The sequence below is a fragment of the Phyllobates terribilis genome, unplaced genomic scaffold (genome assembly GCF_046119375.1).
Source record: "Phyllobates terribilis strain yellow unplaced genomic scaffold, ASM4611937v1 Scaffold_1__5_contigs__length_1240528914, whole genome shotgun sequence".
In the NCBI taxonomy this organism is placed as follows: Eukaryota; Metazoa; Chordata; class Amphibia; order Anura; family Dendrobatidae; genus Phyllobates; species Phyllobates terribilis.
The window spans coordinates 373,690,725-373,713,057 of NW_027362761.1; the positions used below are offsets into that span (position 1 = coordinate 373,690,725).

The 22,333-nt window shown below is 40.4% G+C and overlaps 1 protein-coding gene across 7 annotated transcripts in view; it reads right to left on the bottom strand.

Moving 5' to 3' along the window:
- Positions 1–1,504: 1,504 nt before the first annotated feature.
- Positions 1,505–22,333, bottom strand: part of NOS1 (nitric oxide synthase 1) — a 640,233-nt gene continuing 619,404 nt past the window's right edge. For 6 of the 7 annotated variants that reach the window (XM_073676376.1, XM_073676375.1, XM_073676374.1 and 3 more), the window contains 8 exons: positions 20,233–20,402; positions 16,990–17,200; positions 16,684–16,771; positions 13,019–13,140; positions 11,642–11,790; positions 9,771–9,965; positions 8,884–9,002; positions 1,506–4,798 (listed from right to left, as the gene is read on the bottom strand). In XM_073676376.1, coding sequence (XP_073532477.1) covers positions 4,783–4,798; positions 8,884–9,002; positions 9,771–9,965; positions 11,642–11,790; positions 13,019–13,140; positions 16,684–16,771; positions 16,990–17,200; positions 20,233–20,402 — 1,070 coding nt within the window. In that variant the 3' untranslated portion in view covers positions 1,506–4,782. Of the gene's footprint in view, positions 4,799–8,867; positions 9,003–9,770; positions 9,966–11,641; positions 11,791–13,018; positions 13,141–16,683; positions 16,772–16,989; positions 17,201–20,232; positions 20,403–22,333 lie in introns of all 7 variants that reach the window. The other variant, XM_073676378.1, reaches the window with a different exon arrangement.

Here is a 22,333-nt window from a genome sequence, read left to right on the forward strand (position 1 = left end):
CCACGTTTTCTTCTTCCTGGAGCCAATTTGCATATATTTTGGGTGAACATCCAAGCTTTAATCTAATGACATGCAAAGTTGTGTGCAGTGGCATACCTTTAATAGCAGCTGATCACGCGGGCACTATGGGGCCTGGGAGTCGGGTGGGCCCGTGCCATTCTGAACCAGGCTTTCTCCACACAGTGTAACAATTTCAAAGGTATCTGGATCCTCAGGAGGCAAATACCATTAAAGAAGCACTTCCATCATTTGCATTATATAGCACTGTGTACGTACAATTGCTCATTTTGCCTTTCTACTCGGTTAATTCTTCTCTTTTCTCAGCTCTATGTAAAAACAAGAAGTCTCTTGTCCCTGCATGACTCATTCCACTCCTCAACTCCTGACCCAGCTGCTTCGCTCCTGCCCCCGCCATAGACTTTTGCAGTGACTCATGAATTGTGCAGAGAAAATTGACCTCGTGTTTCTACATAGATCTTAGAAGGATTCAGCTAGTCAGTTTTTAATCATGTAATGTCATAGAGCTAATGCAAAGCATAAAAATTAACTGGGTAGAAAAGCAAAACAAGCAATTGTAAGTACACAGTGCTATTTAATATGATGACTGCAATATATTAAAAATATAAAACCTTTGGGAGTTCTTCTTTAAATAGAATAGTGCAACAGGGAGTCTTCTGCTTTCTGTGCCACCATTAATGCATCTGAGTCTCAGCACAGTAGGCAATGATGATGTCACTAGATTGGGCCTGCTGCAAGGAGCCTCAGTGCACACACTGCACAGAGCAGAGCAGCGCATCGGGGGAACTGGCTAGGTGAATATTTTTTTAGTAGTGCTTGAAGAAGGCTGTGGGGGCCAACATACAGTGTGTGGGGAGACAGTGCGGGTCAGCATACTGTATGTGGGTGGGGTGTGGTGGCCATCATCTGTGTATAGAAGGACTAGCATACTGAGTGTGGGCTGTAGGGGTCATCATTCTGTTTGAAAGCAATAGGGGCCATCATACTGTTTGTGTGTGTGGAGGGTAAATGTAGCGACATCAAACTTTATGGGCAGCTGAGGGGACATCATTCTGTGTGTGGGGGCCATCATACTGTGTATGGGGACCACTATACCATGTGGGGGCCATAAAATTGTGTGATAGGCTGTGTGGACCATCATTCTATTTGGGGGGCTGTGGAGACATCATACTGTGAAGGAGGTTACTGTATTGGCATCATACTGTGAGGGGGAGGGGACTGTGGGACATCATACTAAACTGATAAATTTAATGAAGTTGCTAAGGGGTAACGTTTCTCCTTGTGGAGAGTGACACACCGGCTCTGGCATGCCAAGGTAAGGAGGCTTGTACGCCGTGCGATGCTCCTCTGGGAAATTTAATATGGAAATTGCCTCTTCAGAGAAAAAGAGGACTACATCCTACAAGTCACAATCAACCCTTTAACAAGTCGTGCAAAATGACTTAGGATAATAGCCAAATTGAGATTCTGATTTGGCTTTTATCCTAAGTCATATTGCACGACTCGTTAAAGGGTTGATTGTGACTTGTAGGATTGCTGCTTCCAATAGGTGGCGCTATAGAGTTCAAGTCCTCTTTTTCTTTGAAGAGGCAATTTGCATATGAAGTTGCTATAAAGAATAAATTTATTACATTGATGTATCATTTTGGTGTTTTAAATTACTAAAGTGCTCCATATACATTAGATAGCTGTTGGATGAACGATCGTTTGGCCAGCAATTATCTCTCCCAACTCCCCCATACACAGGAACACTTGGTTCGACCAAGCGCTCGTGTTCTCTATGAAAGCGTGCTACCAGATCGGTTTATCTCCAGGGAGAACAAAGGTACTGGCTGCTAAAATTCAGCAGACCAGATCCTCCTTTCCCCAGACATCATATATCAGGGGAGAATTGAGAGGCACCCATACTGTGTGTGGGCTGTGGTGGCATTCATACTATGTATGGGGGGGCAATGGGGACTATAATACTGAGTGTGAGGTGGCTGTAGCAGGCCATTACACTGTGTGTGGGAGTTTGTTGTGGGCCATCATATTCTGTAGAGAATAGTTGGGCCATCATACTGATTGTGGTCATCATTCTGTGTGAGGTCTATGGGAGCCATCATACTGTGGTGTGTAGGGCTAACTGTGGGGACCATGAAACTGGATGCATGGCTGTGGGATTATATACTGTGTTTAAGGGGCTGTAGGGCCATCATACTGTGTGTGGGGACCATTATACCAATATGGGGGCCATAAAATTGTGTGGGAGCCATGATTCTATGTTGGGGGCTGTGGGACATCATAATATGAAGTGGTTCACTGTAGTGGCATTATATGGTGGGGAGGCTGTGGGGACATCATATTGTGTGGGATGTCACTGGGGGCCTTATAATGCATGTGGGGGCATAATACTGTGGGTTTGGATAACTGAGGGGCTCATAATGTGTGTGGGGGAACTGTGGGGACATTATGCTGTGGGGGGCACTGTAGGGGCATCATAATATGTTGGGTGCATTGTGGAAACATCATACTGTTTTTGGGGAACTCTGGTGGCATCATACTGTGCATGTAGGGATACTGTGTGGGAATTCAGTGTGGAGGTATTATACTCTGTATGGGGGCATTTTTGTTGACATCGTACCCTATACGGGCCATGAAAGGTGTATTGTAGTGGGTGAGAACGGTAAGGAACTTCCAAAGGGACAAAATTACTGTGTAACTGGCTTAATACATGTCCCTTTCCCTTATTTACCCCCTGGTTGTGTGTTTTTAAATGGAACTGCACTTTCAGAAAACTTTTGACATTGTCATAGAGACATATCAGAAATTTTGATTGGGAGTTTTAGTGTTGAGACCCCATTGATAAAATATAGGTGTAGAAGTGCTCGGCTGAGTTCTGCTCTCCTGTGAGACTAATATGAGGCGTCATAGATTTTCTATCATGGCAATATTCAGTTTAGAAAAAAGCAGCGCTCAGCTGTGCGGTCTCACCACCTGGACTCTGATATGTCTCTGTGACACCTTAAAAAGGTATCTGAAAGTCAGAGTAATCCAAATATTACTTCTGAAATTCTGTTTTTTTTCATATCAACAATAAAATCTCTGAGTGATTGTTGTTAATGGCCATTTATTATATACATGCAACTTTACACTCCTATAACATCTGCAACATCACAATATATGAATGCCAAAAATCAAAAGTTTATAGGATACATGAAAATCCTCCCAACAAAAACGTATATAACCTGTATGCCATAATATTGTTGCTTTGAGGGATAAAAAAAATACAGGAGCAAAGGGGGAGAAAGCAATTTTCTGATGGTAGATATTAAAAACATTTTATAGTGAGGCTATATTCACATGGAGCAGATAACGCCAACAAAACCTATAGCAGGAGGGTGCATATATTCTTTGTGGATTTTGTAGCAGCAAATCCACCCAGTACAAATACAGTCCTAATATACAGACTGAACCTAAAAAAAGTTGAGTAAATTTGTATATACAGTACATTACTTTACTTGTAACTTAGCTCAGCCAAGCTCCTATAATGCAGAGGGGAAGATTTTGTTACTATACAGATAACTACCACAGTGTCTGGTTTAGAGACTACAATTCCAATAATTTAAGGGGGTATTCTCCGATCCTTATCTCTGATTGGTGGATGCGGGGTTCTTCCTATTCACTTCTTTGGGACTTCCGAACACAGGCAATCCCATTGCTCAGCTGTTTTTGGAACTCCTTTAGAAGTGAATTGGGAGTCAGCCATATGGAGCCACTTTTCCATCCCTATGAAGGCAACAGTCAGAACAGAAAATTGGGTTATTTCCTTTCTGGACATAGATGCGGATCCCACACATTGGGCCTGCATTTCTGGCATGTACTGCGGCTATGCTTTACGTGTCTGTCATGAGATTGCCACCTTTCCATAATGGCTAGGCGTGCAGAAGATCAGACGCCATAGAGTACTTCATGATTTCACCTCTGAAGCTGCAGAATTGATAGTGCTGCTCCGAGCTATAATACAGGGTGTAATAATGCAACGTGTTTCCAAAAGTACTCAACTTTTTATGTAGATGAATTCTATATATATAAAATGGCATCCAATGCGATTGTAAGCTTTAATAATAGTAAGAAAATACTGAGTTGCAGATTGAAAACCGTAACAATAATGGCTGTTTGCATAAAAGATGACATAAATGTTGTAATCTCTAGATCTCATTTACTACCTGGACACATTGCAGTCCGAAAAACACAAAGCAAGGCCTGAGGACAAGGACAAGGTTCATGCACCAGAGAATGGTGTTTTGTTTTCTTTTTCTTGAATTTAATATCTTGGATCAAGATGCAGCAGCAGAATCTCAAGCAAAATTATCATAGTGAGTTTATATTGAAAACAACTGAAATCCCATCAGTACAATGGAAGAGATAGCGTATATGTCTCTTACATTACATATATTAATATATGTTTGTGAGCAAAGGACAAGGACAGCACAGTATAGCAGGCAGATCAGTGCTGATAGTCCCCATTAAAAAAATGCCTCTGAAGTTACAAAATCCATCTTGTATATGAGGCTTTTTATGAGAAAGAGAAAGCGAGTTAGTATATGTAAATCTCCACATTGCCATATGGGTGTGGAGTCGTCGGCTGTTGTCATACATGCAGTACACACGGTTTATGTATGTCTCCACAAACAGTGTACATGCAGGTGTGGTATGCCATGTGCATGGGGTGTGGGGTGCCTCATCACCAGTTTGCCATCTTTGTACAATGAAATATTCCAGTTATGAGCAGAAAACCCTAAAATAAAAAGAAAAAAACATTTTATTGTTCAAAAAAGGAATGACATATACATCATATTCTGCTCTTGTTATGTGACCATACGTATCACAAGAGCATTAAGGAGAATCAGTCAGCAGGTTTTTGCTACGTAATCTGAGGACAGCATGAGATAGGGGCTGAGACACTGATTTCAGCGATGTGCCACTTATTAGGCTGTGTGCTGTTGTTTCCATACAATGAGTGTTTTTATCACCAGGAGATTATCACTGCCTGGACTACAAGGAACATGAGGCCTGGTCTGACCACGCCCCCTCCTCTGATAAGCAGCTTACTGTCAACATAAAATGTACACAGAAAGCTGTGGTGTGGGCTCTGTACACGTGAATAGAGTGAGGCCGCATACATCTAATCAGAAGATGTTGATGTCCCATTACTTTTGTCTACATAATGTACATATCTATTAAGAGTAATAACCCTTTAAAGGGAATCTGTCAGTAGGTTTTTGCTATGTAATCTGAGAACAGCATGATGTAGGGGCTGATAAACTGAGTTGAGGGATGTGTCACTTAGTAGGCTGTGTGCTGTTGTTTTATCACCACGAGATTATCACTGCCTGGACTACAGCTCCTGTGAACCTTGGTCCAACTATGTCTCCGCTTCTTATAAGCAGCTCACCGTCTATAGACAATGTTCAGAAAGAGCCTGGTGTGGGCGGTGTTAGCTTTCAGAGCTCTGCTACATGCTACATCTAAAAACTATGATTATGTCACAAATGTTGCAACCAGTAAAATAAGTGATACATTGCTGGAATCAGGGTATCTTTTCCTACATCATGCTCTTCTCAGATAAGATAGCAAAACCTGGTAACAGATTCCTTTCAATAGAAATTAATGCCTTATCAAGGACCAGGTCACGAGTGGCCACTTTGCCCTTTTTATTTAGTACTAATTTTTATGGACTTTACCAAGTCGAAATTGTTCACAGGATAATAATAAAAAAGCGGCTTAAAGACAGGCCCCCAGAGAACCCTGTAAGCATCGACCCCGTGGTATAGAACTTAAAAAATCAAAACAAAAAAAAGGCCTCTTTCTCCGAAATCACATGGTGGATTTAAAAAAACAAACCAAAAAACAAAACAAAATGAATACTCTGGGGAGCAACGTGAATAAAATAAAAGCAAAAACTGTCCACTTTTGTCCCACTGATAGATTATGGGACTTGTTGTGGGAACACTTTCTTCACATCAAGAGTTGTGCGGCGATCATGATTCCTGGTGTCATGTCAGGGACGTGGGCACAATCGGCAGGTATTATGCACCTGTACTATTCTAATGAATATTCCATTCTACATTCTCAGCAGGAATCTGTAACACCATTAGCACTGTGGCCGCTCATGTACTGTGTACACAGTGAAGAGCCATGGTCCCAGCATCCATAGTGCCCAAGATGGCTGTAGTCACATGATGTACCCATATGACAACTTTCATCAGCTGTTCACTGCTGAATCCTTCTTTGAGCAGGCGATGAACAGTAGCTGAATGCATTCACCTGGGGACACCCCTCACCAACGCTGCCCGCCGACAGCACTAGCTTAGCTCCCACCTTCATTGCTCCAGACGCGTGAATTTCCTATTCTGTATGGACATCTTATCATGTGACCTCCAATGTGCTACTGGGCATGGGGGTCACAAGACAGTATGTGCACGCAGAGTTAGCCTATGTTCACATGTCCAGTAATCGTCCGTTAGAATGGATCCAGCAGACATCCATTTGTTTTTAAAAAACTGATTTCAGCTGGATCTGTTTTTTTAACATTGAAGTCTATGGACAACAGGTCTGTTTATTAGCCATCCATGTTTCTTTCATCTGAAAAGGATCCATTATTTGCCCACTGGATCCTTTTCAAATGGAAGATAACAAGTGAACAACTAACGGATCTGTTGTTAATAAACTTCAATATAAAAAAACAGATCCAGCTGAAATCAGTTTGTTAAAAATGAACAAAAAAGTTGTGTCTGTGTAGCACGGCGCGGTAGCCGCGGGCGAGGCTCCCGTCTTCCCCTGTGACACCCCATCGTGCTACATGAAAGAGTGGGTCCTGGCTGGGTCATGGTGTTGGTCCTTCTAGGGCCTTGCGCCCGTGCAGGTCGCCTGTAGCCGATGGTGTTGGCCAGCCAGGACCATAGGTTTCAGTGTTCAATAAAGGAGTTTCCCATTGTGAAACATAGTCTTTACTGAACAGTAACTTGGTAAGGATTATATACAAGGGCTAGCGGATACAAAGTCTTATGGACGTTTCCTTCACAATGTAAAGCACTTTCACACACACAGTATCCTTCCACTGTAGTCTACTCCAGGGCTGGTGAAGCACACTGTTTCATCCTACTTCATCACAGTCTAGCTGGTCTTGTCACCACAGTCCTGGTCAGCAAGGTTCTCTACCAGCTCAGTGGTTCTGCATCCTATTTCATCCGATACTGGTGCCCTGGATCTACTGCTTGAGAACCTCACTAGTCCAATGAACTCAGTTCTGCTTAGGTCCATTACCTTCGAGTTTTAGAAAGCTCAGGATTTCTTGTGACACATCGTCCTCCCATGAACCTCAGTCTCCTATTTCTTAGTGGTTCACCCAAACAACAGCACTGTTCACAGACACTTCCTCCAAAAAACTCAAACTTGTCCCTATCTGCCTAACTACAGGAAGTAGTCCCTATTCCTAACACTAAGCCCCTCCAACTATGGGCTAGTCTCGAACATTAACTCTATCCTTATCCTAATGTCGCTACCTAACTACAATCACTAACTTATCCTATCTATCTCGTGTCCTAAGTCCTAACCTATGTATATCCTATACTGTACACATTACATTACTTATCTTACTACACATAACCACTTCATAATATATACATATGCAAAAGATGCAGGACACAATACACGTGACGCAATTGTTGTCTTCAGGGGGAAGGAACGCGACAGTCCAGTCCACACCCCTTACATCTGCAAAACTTTTTTGCCAACGGATGTCTGCTGGATCCGTTCTAATGGGTGATTACTGGACATGTGAACATAGGCTTAGTTTAATGCTACTACTACTAATAGCAATGTCCCTAATTAGAAGATTAAGAGAACAGAAAAAAAACAAGGCACTTTGAAAATGTTTCAATATGGAATCTATTGACCTATATTTTCTAAAGTAGCATATCTAATGAGACATTATTTTAAAAAGGACCTGTATTAAAGCTCTTTTGACATGGCTGATTTAAAGGGAATCCATCAGCATGTTTTTGTTATGTAATCTAAGAGCAGCACGAGGTAGGGGCTGAGACCCTGATTCCAGCAACGAATCACTTATTTTACTGGGTGAAACATTTTTGATAAAAACAGAGTTTTCTCTGCTACAGATCTAGCAGAGCTGATGAATGTAGGGCCCTGTGTAACCCCTCTCCCTCCTTTGATTGGCCGCTTTCTGTTTACAATGTATACTGACAGAAAGCTGCTAATCATTACTGGGGGATGGGGGTGGACTAGAATGCACGAGGCTAGTTGTCCTATTGTGATAATCTCCTGCTGATAAAACCCTGATTGTATTGAAACAGCAAAACACAGACTAGTAAGTGACACATCTGTGTAATAAGGATCACTGCTACTACATTATGCTGCTCTTGGATTACATAGGAAAAACCTGATGACAGATTCCCTTTAATAATTACTTATATACCTCAAAATGAAAACACTTTTGAGAGTCTTTTCTAAAAAAAATTGAGTTGTTCCATTCCTGTGTTATTCCTCTTGAATATATCTGAGTAAATCGACAACTGGGAATTTTTATGTCCTTTGTCAAAGGAGTGTATTTCTATTAGCACTGAATGGGCAGTTGTCGGTATATTCATACATTTGTAACAGGAATAAGAGGAACAGCACAAAGCAGAATTCTAGGAAAAGACGCCAAAAATTGTTAGAATGGAGAGTTCAATTATTTATTAAAATGTTAGGAGAGAAAACAAGTGATTTTTCTTATAATAGGAATGTGTTATCAACAACTTAGTTGCCAACTATAAATTAAGAAAATGCCACAAGTTTCTACAAACCTAGATTGTTACTCACTCATCTGAGTCCTTTTTGCTTTCTTCAATAAATGCAATTGATTCAGATCTGAGCCGATTTGTGACCTCATATGTCCGTAGAGTCACTCCAAAGATGTCTTCATGATATCTGTTGTCATCCTGAAAATAGATGGCAATAAAATCAAGACAAATCTGGTGTCACTAAGAAGGTTTTTCCAGACTCGCATTCATTTTCTCTTATCTTACTCTTCTATTTCGAGTTCATCTGCAAAAAAATGTATATCATATACCATTAATAAATGGAAGGATATGTAAAGGAGTCACCACCAATACCACACTGCCTTCTACTGGTCACACGGCATACTACTGTCTCTAAAATATGAAATATTGTGTCATTACAAATGGAAATAAAATTTCACGTGGAAATTAACCCATTGAGAACCACTGTCAATTTGTGTCATGGTGACTGATTAAAAAATACAGGAAAATTCCAATCTATGTTACATAGCACTTACATATATCATTTATGTTCTTCGCTGTTTTTTTTTTTTTTTAATCAGTGGGCATGATAATGACATAAGGGGTTAAAATAATTATTTTAATTTCTAAGAATATATAGAGCTTATTTAGTGTTTTTAAATGCATTTTTACATTATTTTGAATAAAAATTTAAATAGCGAAAAATGAAATGTTTATCTTAGCTACACAACTACAATGCAATTTTATGGCAACGAGCAAATATGATCTCCTTCTTTAGTACATTGCAATCAAATATTGCAAAGCACTTGAGCTAGGAGCAGAAAGAAAGTACAGTATTTTGAGCAATACTGAAAACAGAGAACAGAGGAGGGCAATTATAATACTCTCCACTTATACCAGCTCCACTACTGGGTGATGCAAAGTCGTCAGGTGTAATCGATCACTCACCCTCAGCTTACTGACGAAGGCCCCTGCCTCTTCAGCAGTCATATTTCCACGTTGTTTTACGACCTGTTGAAGACTTTTAAGAACATCTCCAGCCATAGTGACGTCACCACATACATATATGTGTCCTCCCTGATCCTTCAGGGCTTTGAAGGTCACATCAGAGAGCTGTTCACGCAATACGTCTTGCACATATTTCTTAAATAAAGTACAAAAAAAAATCTTGAAACCCATACTTAAATGTTTTGCTTTATAATATATCATATTAGGCCTTTATTTTTCAATCCAATGCTGAGCAAAGTGCTTCTTTGATAAGTCACTAAGTAAGTATTAAGGTTTGAATCACATAAGCAGTTTTTGGTGCTTATTTATTTATTTTTTTTTATGAAAACTGATGTGTTCTCTTCCAGTTCTAGATTTGGCTCAAAAACTGTACATCAAACTATATCAAAAAGTGCATGTGTCTTTCCAACCTAAAAGGTTACTGTATGTTACGTGTAGATATGATAAGGTGGTACTCAGACCCTGGAGTCCAGAGGGCCTAAAAGGTCCACTTGACAAGACCAGTACAATTAAAGACATGGGATAGTTGGGGACCCTGTTGGACATTTTGCATTGGGGCCCACAAGCTTTAAGTTAGGCCACTGGAACTTCAGACAACATATCCTGATGTATCTGAATTCAGAACACTATCATGATGAACGAATTATGTGACACTATGGCTATGTTCACACATGTTGTGTTTTGTTGCGAATTATGCAGCAGATTTTTATGCAAATTTTCCGCTGTGTCTAGCAGTACCAGCAAAGTGTATGAGAAACCAGAATTCTCTGTTCACACGTTGCTTTTTGTTTTCTGCAAATTTTCTGCCTTGCTTGCGTATTTGGAAAATAGAGCATGTCAATTCTTTCTGCGTTTTTTCACCCATAGGAAGTAATGGGCGGTGAAAAAAACGCTGCAAAAACGCAGCAAAAAACGCACTTGCGTTTTTGCAGCGTTTTTGATGGCTAAATTGAATGGGATTCTTTTTTTTTTCACACAACTTTATTACATGCCTAGAGACAGAAGGACAGTGGAAAAAAAGCTGCAAAAATGCACCAAAAACACAGGAAAACCTGCATTTTTGACGAAGCTGTTTTCCTGCCAGAGAAAAGTTGTCAGCAGATTTGCAGCAGATTTAGCTGCAGAAGAAAACACAATGTGTGTGAACATAGCCTAAGGCTCTATTCACATTTCTGAATGAGGTGAAGACGCATCGATTTTACTTAGTTTTTGAACTATTTTGAGCAAAAACTGTATCAGGAAGCATCACATAAAACACAGTCTTAGACTACTTTCACATTTTGCAATCGTGCTGCGTTTTTTTCTGAAAACGTGACAAAAATGTTGCGGTTAAACCGTCATCGTTGGAAAAAACTGCAACATGTGAACGCAGACTTAAAGTTTTAAATGGCACATCTGCAATGTGATGTTCAGTGCTTAACTAAATGGGATTTGTCCCTCAAACAAAGTATCATATTCTATTCCTTTGTGACTATTCACATTCTGCTAAAGAACCACATTTAAAAAATAGAGAGAGAGAGTTCTTCATGTCAGTCACATAGGAAAAAACATCCTACAGCAGTGAAAACTGCTGCGAGAAGAGTGAGAAACGTCTATCTAATGCCATTCATCTATGTATAATGTAAGGTATATTGCCTATAGAAATGTTATATATACGGTAGATATGTCAATGGACATTTTGTAGGAAAATACTCTTTATTTGGTTTATCTACCCTGAACACTTTGGGTGATTACATATCAAATACATTCTAAATGAACTATATGATTTATAAAATGTATATACAACACTAGGAAATCCCGCATTCAGCTACCTTTGGTTTATTCGGTTCCCGGGAATATGCTGTGAACAGTTCTTTAAAGACTCCTTTGTTCTTTGCAAGCATTGCCTCCTCTTTGTAGATATGATCAATCTTTGATTCCCGACATCCAAACACAAGGATCATTGGACAGGGTTTCAGTCCTAAAAATATGTATTTCAATCAGCCAAATAGAGCCTGTACCCCTGATGAAGCTTGTTTAAGGGTGAGACGTGCCAAGGGGTAAAGAAGGAATAGCTTGTGTGTTAGGTTTTATGAATTGTTGTGGTTATCCCTTGCAAAAGTAAGGTGGTGCGTACTACAGACAGAGTTGAGAAATACTGCTCTCAATTAGACAGCAATATTGGAAAATTCACACATTAAAGACTTAGTCCACTAGTTGCATTTTAATAATTTATTTGGTGTTGAGTGTATCACATCATTAATTGAAATAATACATAATGAGTGTAATGGTTTTACAATGACAGTGAATATGATGGAAGAAGGGTAATTTTTTTATGTCCTTTTAAACAATTGTATATGTATCTTGTATTCCCGACAGCCTTTCCAATGTCTGAACCCTTTTTTTTATTGACTACTGTGGATAGGCACAGGCCAACTGTCTCAGCAGTGCCCAACTCTTCCCATAAATCCAACATTAAAGGAGTTGTCTGGTTTTATGATACAAGTATGCAGTCACTCTATGTGACTGCAAACTTCTGAATCCTTACAGCATGCGCACAACACACTGTCAGGATCCTCCGGTGAAAGTGGGCGTTCACGTGAACACAAGTATGTGAATTGCACAAATGTGGGCACGTGCGGACTAGACATGCTCAGACTCACTTAATTCACTTGCATTGAATGAGAATGAAACAGTCTTATCAGAAAGAGGCCATCATTACGCAAATCGCCTCCTTGAAGGCACGTGACCGCCTGCTCTTGACCTCAACACCAAAGAATCTTGACAGTGTGCAGTGCACGTGCTGTAAGGATTCAAAAGTTTGCAGTCACATATAGTGACTCTAGACTTTTATCACAAGACAACCCCTTTAAGTCAGTACATGGCGTGCTGATATAGGCCAAAATAACACTACCATGTACAGGGGCATGTGGGTATGTTTTCTGTATGCATCTGCAGCGTTTCCGTTGCATATGGCATGCAGGTACAGTGAGGACGTAGTCTAGTCCACTAGCAAGGAAAATAAGTTTGCCAAACATATCATGAGGTAGTTGAGCAATCTTATGGGGTTTCTGGAATTTATCTACTTTCCATTTGATTGTAAATGTAAGGGAATACAAATAAATATGGAAACAGTAAACCATGCCATGCAGAGTGAATATAGATCTGTGGGACTTACGAATCTGCATGTCTTCTGATTATAGTCTTACCTTTATGCTGCATATCATAGAGGCGTTGTTGCCAAAAACTTCTAAAAGGTGCAATTCCAGTCCCAGGACCAATTAGGATACAGGGCACATGTGCTTCTTGTGGCATTTGGAAACTGGGTGCTCTAATGATAAGAAATGAATGTTGAGAACATCTTATCATTATACTACTGTACATCATTAAGCAATAAATAGTCAGTCTGCATGGTAATTACAGTTTTCTGAGCTGTATTGAATAATTTGTTATGTAAACCTTAACAAGATCTTAAAGGGGTTGTCCACTACTTTAGATTACCCCCCCAATGTATCCCCCCGGGGCCCCTAAGACTTTTTTTAAATACCTTCCGTTGCAAATAATGCCTGTGAGCGGCGCTATCATTGGCCGCTCACAGGCATCACGTGACCCCCCACTGCTGCCGGCTCTGACATCCGCTGATGTCATGACAAGTGCTGGAAGCAGCGGGGGTCTTTTTCTTCCTGGTTCCACGGTGGACACCCCCCCGTGTCACACTCGGCATCCACCGCGCGCTCTGCCTCTCCCCATTCATTGGGAAAGCGCGCGGTGGATGTCGGGTGTGATGCGGGGGGTAACTCCGCCCACAACCTAGCAGCCGCCTCGGGGACCCCATCGCTGAGTCACGCCTCACTTGTCGTGACGTCAGCGCAGGGTCACGTGATGCCTGTGAGCGGCCACAGATAGCGCCGCTCACAGGCATTATCTGCAATGTAAGGTATTTACAAAAAGTCTTAGGGGCCCCGGGGAGGATACATTGGGGGGGTAATCTAAAGTAGTGCACAACTTCTTTAATTCAGCATATAAGTATATCACAAGTATAGCTAGCTATTTATCCAAAAATGGTTAACACGGCTGCCCTACAGCATTGGGAGGAAATTGCTCAGTTCAGTAACTGCATAAAGTATTTTCTGCAAGTTTCCAGGTCAGTTTACTTTAGATGTGATGTATTCGCTTGTCGTATACAAGAGCCTACTCATAGGTCAATTGAATTCTTCATCATTTGGTCTGTATGTCCCTGTAAAACATAGATTATGTACAACCCCAAATCCATAAAAGTTGAGACACTGTGTAAGTTGTAAAAGAAACAAGAATGCAATGATTTATAAATCTCTTACAGCCATATTTTATTCACAGCAGAACAAAGAATATATTTCCATTTAGACATTTTCTATTTCATTTGAAAAAAATTAACTCATTTAGAAATTGTTGGCAGCAACACATCTCAAAAAAGTTGGGACAGGACCATGTCTACAACTGTGTAGCATCCCCCCTTCTTTTTACAACAGTCTGTAAATATTTGGGAAGTGAGGAGACTACTGTCTGGAGTTTTGGTTGGGGAATGTTGCCCCATTCTAGGATTCTCGGCGCTGCACAGTCCGGAGTCTTCTCTTCTGGATTTTTCCTTTCATAATGTACCAAATGTTTTCTATTGGTGAAGGGTCTGGACTGTAAGCGTCCGGCTCATCACCCAAACTCTTCTTCTGGGAAAGCCATGCAGTTGTGATGGATGCAGTACGTGGTTTAGCATTGTCTCGCTGAAATATTCAAGTCCTTCCCTGAAATAGATACTGTGTGGATGGGGAGCATATGTTGTTCTAAAACCTTTATACAATGCTCAGCATTGATAGTGCCTTTCAAGATGTGTAAGCTGCCCATGCCATAGGCGCTAATGCCACCCTAAACCATCAGAGATGCAGGGTTTTGAACTGTGTGCTGATAACAATTTGGATTGTCTCTCTCCTCTTGAATCTGCAGGACTCGGTGTCTGTGGTTTCCAGAAAGAGTTTCAAATTTTGATTCATCTGTCCACAGAAGAGTATTCTATTTTGCCTCATTACATTATAAATGAGCTTTGCCCAGAGAAAACAGAAGCGTTTCTGGATTGCGTTGATATACAGCTTCTTCTTTGCATGATAGAATTTTAACATGAATTTGTGGTTTGCACGAACAGCTATATTTACAGACAATGATTTCTGGAAGAATTCCTGAGCACGTGCAGTGATTTACATGACAGAATCATGCCTGGTTTAATGCAGGGCCCATAGATCACAAGCATCCAATATTGACCTCCAGCCTTGTCCCTTGTGCACATGAATTTCTTAAGTATCTCTGAATCTTTTGATGATATTATGTATTGTAGATGGTAGGAAATTCAAAGTCTTTGCAATTTTATGTTTTGAAATATTTTTCTGAAATTGTTCCACAATTTTTAGACAGTTTTTTAAAGATTAGAGAACCTCTGACCACCTTTTCTTCTGAGAGACTCTGCCTCTCTAACATGCTCTTTTCATGCACAGTCATGTGACTTATTTAAAAATTGACACTCAAGCTATTTTTAATTAGTACCACTTAATATTCCAACCTTTTGTTAACCCTATCCCAACTTTTTTGAGATGTGTTGCTGCCATGGATTTTTACATTAATTAATTTTTTTCAAATGAAATGGAGAAATGTCTGACTTTCCTCTTCTGTTCGGTGTTCTATGTTCTGTTGTGAATAAGTTATGGCTGTAAGAGATTTCTAAATCATTGCATTTTGGTTTTCTTTACACTTTACAGAGCGTCATAACTTTTTGGAATTGGAGTTGGAATAAAATGACTGATGGGGGCAAGTACTGTATGTTTTAAGAGCTAAGTAATTTTCCAGACTTACATAGTTAAAAAGGTTGTCCACCACAATAAATAATGCCCCCATCGATTTAAGATAAGATAAGATAAGATATACTTTATTTATCCCGGAGGAAATTGCAGTATCACAGCAGCAGAACACAGATCTCGAACATGACACATATGATAACATAACATTTGGAATGCTTTAGACATTGCTTTTCACACATTTGTTAAACACCCCCATAGCTGTTGGAACAAACGATCTCCTGTATTTTTCCTTTTTACACCTTAGTTGTATTAGGCGATTGCTGAATGTGCTCTTCTGTTTCGCAAACAGTTCATAAAGTGGGTGTGTGTTGTTGCCCATTATAGCTCTGCACTTCTTCTTAATCCTATCCTCTACCACCTCTTCAAAAGTCCCAAGCTGTAGGCCCACCGTCGCGCTAGCCTTCTTTATAAGTTTGTTGAGCTTGTTGGCGTCAGCAACACGCACACTGTTACCCCAGCAAATTATTGCCGCAAAGGTGGCACTAGCCACAATGGATTGGTAGAACACCTCAAGAATTTTGCCACACACATTAAACAGTGGAAAGAAGATTTTTGTAAGCTGGCTCTGACATCCGCTGATGTCACGTCAAGTTCCGGCTGCAGCCGGGCGTGACCCAGTGACGCGCACCCCCCTGATTGATGGGCTGTGGGCGGGGTTTCACTGCACATCATAGCCAAATATCCAGCGCACCCTTTCCCAATGAATGCAGAGGAGAGGGAAAGCGTGTCCTGGATACTGGGCTGTCACGCCAGGCTGCAGCCGGAACTTGACGTGACATCAATGGATGTCAGAGCCGGCTGCAGTGGTTCACATGATGCCTGGTGAGCGTTCAGCGATAGCGCCGCTCACAGGCAACAATGACAATGGATGGTAATTACAAAAAATCTTCTTTCCACTGTTTAAATTGATGGGGGCATTATTTATTGTAGTGGACAACCTCTTTAAGAGAAAATTAATAGATATGGTATAATGTTCATATTGCTTTGTAACTAACCCTCTTACAAAACAAGGTACCACTTCATCCGTCTGTATTCTATTCAGCCAAGAGGAGCAGACACCATGATGAATGGGACCATCGCCATCTGAAAAAGCCAAAAAAACAACATAAAGACAAGGTAAAGTAGTACAGTATGGTAAACACTCATTTTAATCATGTTAACACCTATACTCTTGTGGCATCCACGTTGTTCTATACGTCTATGTAGCATGGTGCAGCATATTGTCCCAACCATAAAGCTATTAAAATTACATAAAATTAATTTAAAAAATGATGGAAGGTAACTGCTAAAGAAAATACTACCTCTAGTGCGATAGGACACAACTGCAACAGTGAGGTGAACCTCATCGGGATACATGTCAGGAGAGGAGCTGATGGAGTAGTAACGAGGTTGCAGCAGTGGTAGCTGTGTGAGCAGGAGAGATGATGGCATCTGAACGGAGGGGAACTCCTCTAGCACCTCCACAATGGTGGGATTCTTGTACCACTTCCACTGTTCATACTCTTGTAAGCCCTTAGCGATCAAGAACATGTGATTTATTTATGTAGAAAACCAATTAAAATAATCTGTATTGTTATAATGTCATCTAGGATTATGTTTATTCACTTTGCAAATTTTGTAAAACAAAGCAATTTTTAGACTTAGCGTCTTAAGTTATAGCTACAACTATACTAATTGTGGTTTTTTTCTGTAGTGTACTCCAAAGCTTAAAGGGAACCTGTCAGAAACTTTTGCCCTCCCAAATGATTAATATGATTAATATGATTATATAGCCCTTTAACGATAAGCCAGTCAATCCCTTTATGGCCCCAACACACTGCTCTAGCAGGGAAAAATTGTGTTTTGAATCTGTGTCTGGAAGTGCATTGGGGAGTGACGATACACTTTTAGCTTCTCAGCCTCACGCTGTATTTCCTACCTAGAAGCACCCTCCTCTGACTGAGTGACTGGTTGTTTTCCCTGGTCCATGGTCACTGATCTACCAATTAGTTAGAGGAGGGTGCACCAGACAGGAAATACAGCGGAGGCTGAAAAACTAGAAGTGCATCATCTCGCCCCAAAGCACTTCCAGACACATCTCAAAACGCGATTTCTCACTGCTTGAGCAGTATTTGGGGTCATAAAGGGATCAACTGGTGTACCATTTAAAGAGCTACTCGATTATATTAATTAATATTTCTGACAGGTTCCCTTTAACAAGTGATTTTTTTAAAGAGTTTTTCAAGCACTTTTCATTGTACCCTTGGGAACAAAAGATGCCACCACTTTGCACAATCAATCAAAGAAACCCAGAATGTATCACTTGAGAGAAAAAAATTGAAACTCATTTTGGGGGGGCAGATTTTCTAGAGAGTATTTTAGATTGCAGCCTGAACCATAAGGCAGCTGTCTAGGCACAGCTTACCTTTGCATTTTACTAATTTGGCAGGAGAGCTGAATGACTACGGCTGGTAGAGATACTTTGTCGAGGGGCCTGTATCCTACCATTAGGACATGCACCAGACTCTGTTTACAGCCAAATTTGGAAGAGTAGGTCATAGATGCGAATAGAAAGAACATTTCATAACCTTTAAAGGATAGAGCCATACTCATGGGATGTCAATCTCTTCTAGAACGCATACAATTATTAAAACAACTTCAGGGTACATATTTTCCTAAATGGTGAAGTTGACAGAGGTAAGTAGGTTTTACAAAAGCCATACAAATAATCACTGCAAGGAGCATAACTAGAAAATGCTGGGCAAAGGGAGCTGAAATCATTGTAAAGCTTATAGTACATATGTTTAAATTTATGCTACTGTATATACTAATGCATTTTAATAATAGGCTGCTTGAAGTGTTCCTTAAACCCTTCACGACATATGACATATATTTACGTCATATGTCGTGTCCCTGACTTTCGTGCTCACACACTGATCCCACATCTTTCCCAGGACATGATTACTGATTTAATCAGTCATCATGTGCCTTTAACAGTTGGGGTAGGAGTGGTTCTCCGCCCACGTCTATTTTAGCCAGTTAAATCCCGTTGTCAATCACTGACAGCGGGATTTCACATGTTCCGGCCAGAAGTGGGTAATTCATCCCACCTATCGGCTGGGGTGCCATTGGGTTGTCATGACAGTCGGGGGTCTGCTGATGACCCTCGTACCTGTAATTATGAGCCTCCTGTGAATGCCAGCCAATGGCGACCATAGGAGGTTGTGATTTCTGCCATACATAGTAGTGCTATAGCACAGGTGATTAGACGATTGCAGCTTCAAGTCTCCTAAAGGGACTAGTAAATAAAGTCAAAAGTGAAAAAAAAAGTTTTTAAAAATTTGACAATCATAAAAAAAAACACAAAAGTTCAAATCACCCCTCTTTTGCCCCATTAAAAATAAAACATTAAAAAAATACATATATTTATATTGCTGCATTAGAAATGTTCGATCTATCAAAATATAAAAGAAATTAATCCAATTGGTAAACAGCGTAACAAGAAAAAAAATCAAAACGCCAGAATTACCTTTTTTTGGCCGTCACAACATTGCAATATAAAGCAATAAGAGGTGATCAAAACATCTTATCTACCCCAATATAGTAGCAATAAAAATGTCAGCACAGGGCACCAAAAATAAGCCCTCACACAGTCCCATATCCCAAAAAATGAAAAAGTTACTGAACCTGGAAAATGGCAACAAAAGCAAAAGTTTTTTTCATGCAAATTTCCGAATTTATTTTCATCATTTAACTAAAAAAACTATACATGTTTGGGAACTGCATACTCATACTGACCTGAAGAATCATATTTCCAGGTCAATTTTACCATACAGTGAACATGATAAATAAAAAACCTAAACAATTGTGGAATTGCAAAAATACAACTTGTCCCACAAAAACAAACCTTTATACGACTATACTGATGGAAAAATAAAAAAAATGATGGCTTTTGGAAGAAGGGGAGGAAAAATCAAAAACGAAAAAAAGGAAAATGGCCCGGGCTAAAGGGGTTAAAGAGAACCTGATACATATTGCCCAGTATATATGCAGCATGTATCAGGCTGTTGGGTCTGATCTCAGACAGATATGTTAGCCCACCAGGGACCGAGACACGCAATAGACTAGGCAGACAGGTCCTCGGCGGCTTCTCCCCTTCTACTACCCTGGATTGACAGGTCTCTGCCTACGTGCATGTAAAGGCGGATTTTAAACATGGGTCAAATAGTGGATCATAGTGGCTACATTTAGAGCTATCAATGACCAACTCATCAATATAAATAAAATTGCACTTATTGAGATCTGCAGCACCCTGAAGAAGCAGGGTGCTGCTGAGAAATTTTAGCCCAAAGAATAGGACCACCCATTCAGCTTTGTGAAGCTAGATGCACAGAGGGGAAGCAAAAGATTGAAAAAGCCTTGAAGATACAAGAAAGAAATTTTATGTTGGACTTGAACTGTATATTAACAATCGTCATGCAGATACTGAACTTGGTAAAAAATAAGCCATCATGGCAATAACTCTTTAATGTATGATTATCATAATACAATTATTATCATATCACCTTGCTCAAAATCTCCAGGCGCTTTTTCTCTTTTTCATTGGTAGCAAGACATGCAATCTGCTGCATAAGGAGTGGAGTGGGTGGTGTTGTGATATCCACAAAATATTTGAGGGCTTGGAATATAGTGCATGGAGGAATCCTTTGCTCTTCTGTCCAATTACTAATTACACCTGTAGAGATTATAAAAATCAAACCATTGAAGCTCATGCACTTATCGTGTTTTATAGTTTGGGTTTAATGTTTTTTGCACGTAAGAAGTACATTGTGAAAAAGAAAAATATAAAGAACTGAGACCTGAACGACACAAAGATACCGTAAATGAAAAGTAATATTAAAATACAATATGTTTTTGCTGTGTTATTATCTATTAAGCTGTGGCTACATAGCGACTCATGTTGCGAAACAGTTTGTGTGGCCAAAGATTGCTATATGTCACTGCTACATTGACATAATGCAAGTGAATGGGGTCACATAGCAACCCACATGGTACAGGTACAAGTAATCCACAAAAAATCAGAACCAGTTTGGTTGACGGTGACTTGCTTGTCACAGTCATGGTACCGTGTGGGTCGCAACGTGACCCTATTCTCTTGCACTATGCTGTGATGTAGCAATGTCGTAGTGCAAGATCTATGGTCTCAAACCTTTTACATACCCAAAGTTGCTGTGATATGCCTACTATTTTCTGAGTAATGTAAGCAAGACCTCAAATAAATGAATGGTCCAAAACTAACACTGAAAATAATCCTAAATCTCTAGCTATTTAATGTAAAAAAAACTGATACATTTTCTAATATACTTTAATTAAAAATTCCATTCCCTCTATTTGCTTTATTTTTTTTACCAGCATCCTGTTTGATGTCATTTTGTTTGAGAATCCCCAGTGCCTGCTGGGATACTCAAATGAGATGTCATCAGGGGGCAGAGGGTGCGGTCACTGCCATAGCCTCTGTCTCCACCCTGAAACGAAGCGTCATCAGTGACATCTGTTTCAGTGACTGATCTAGTCCCTGCTGTACTGAGCATGCATCAGTTCTCAATTTTGACATACGCTCAGTAGTATCTTTTGAATGTACAATATTCACGATGCGTATTTAATGCATTTACGCGGCGGCATTTCCGCCGCGGAAACACATTAAAATCGCTTGGTAAGATGTCTGGGATGTATCCCAATGATAATCCGCATGTGCTGTGCACATGTGCACATGCTGCAGAAATTACCGCTGCGGATTATCATTGCGGAAAAATCCGCAGCACAACCAATTTGAATCGCGCCCATTGACTTGCATTGAACCGCATAATATCCACATGTATACATGTGGATGTTATGCGGTTCAATGCACGGATGGTACCCGGCTCTAGAGTAGAGGAGACTCTCCTCCAACCCGGGTACCATCGTACCTGCAAGTTAAAAAAGAATATAAGGTAAAAAATAAAAAAAAATATTCATAGTCACCTCTCTGGCAGCCCCCGGTCTCCTCCCGGCCGCGTGTTCTCTCCTCGGCGTCCCGCGGTGTACTGGAAGGACCTACGGTAATGTTATTTAGTCAGCTGATGGTCACGCGACTGCTGACGTCAGCAGTCAGGTGATGGTCGCGTGACCATCAGCTGACTAAATGACGTCACTGCAGGTCCTTCCAGTACACCGCGAGACGGCGATGAGAGAGGACACAGCGGGGAGGAGATCGAGGGCCGCCGGAGAGATGAATATAAGGTTTTTTATTTCTTTTTACTTTTTAATTATTTTTCTTTACTTTAGATGCAGCATTTGAAGTAGAAATTTCCTCTAAGTTGGTTACACAATATAAATCCATGCCAGTTGCATGGATTTATATTGTGTAACCAACTTGTCTCAAGCCCTTTACCAAATGATGCTCAAAATCGCTTGGAAAAACTCATGAAAAAAACACATGCATAAACGCATGTAAAAACGCTGAAAACAACGCATGTAAAATCCGCATGCGTTTTTTCTACCAAGGAAATGCAGAAATGCTCAGGAAATTTCTGCTTCAAATCTGCATATTGGGCACATAGCCTTAATGTACAGTGACAGTGCGCTCCCTCACCAGCTCTGATGAGCAGGGCACTGTCAGTTTGCATT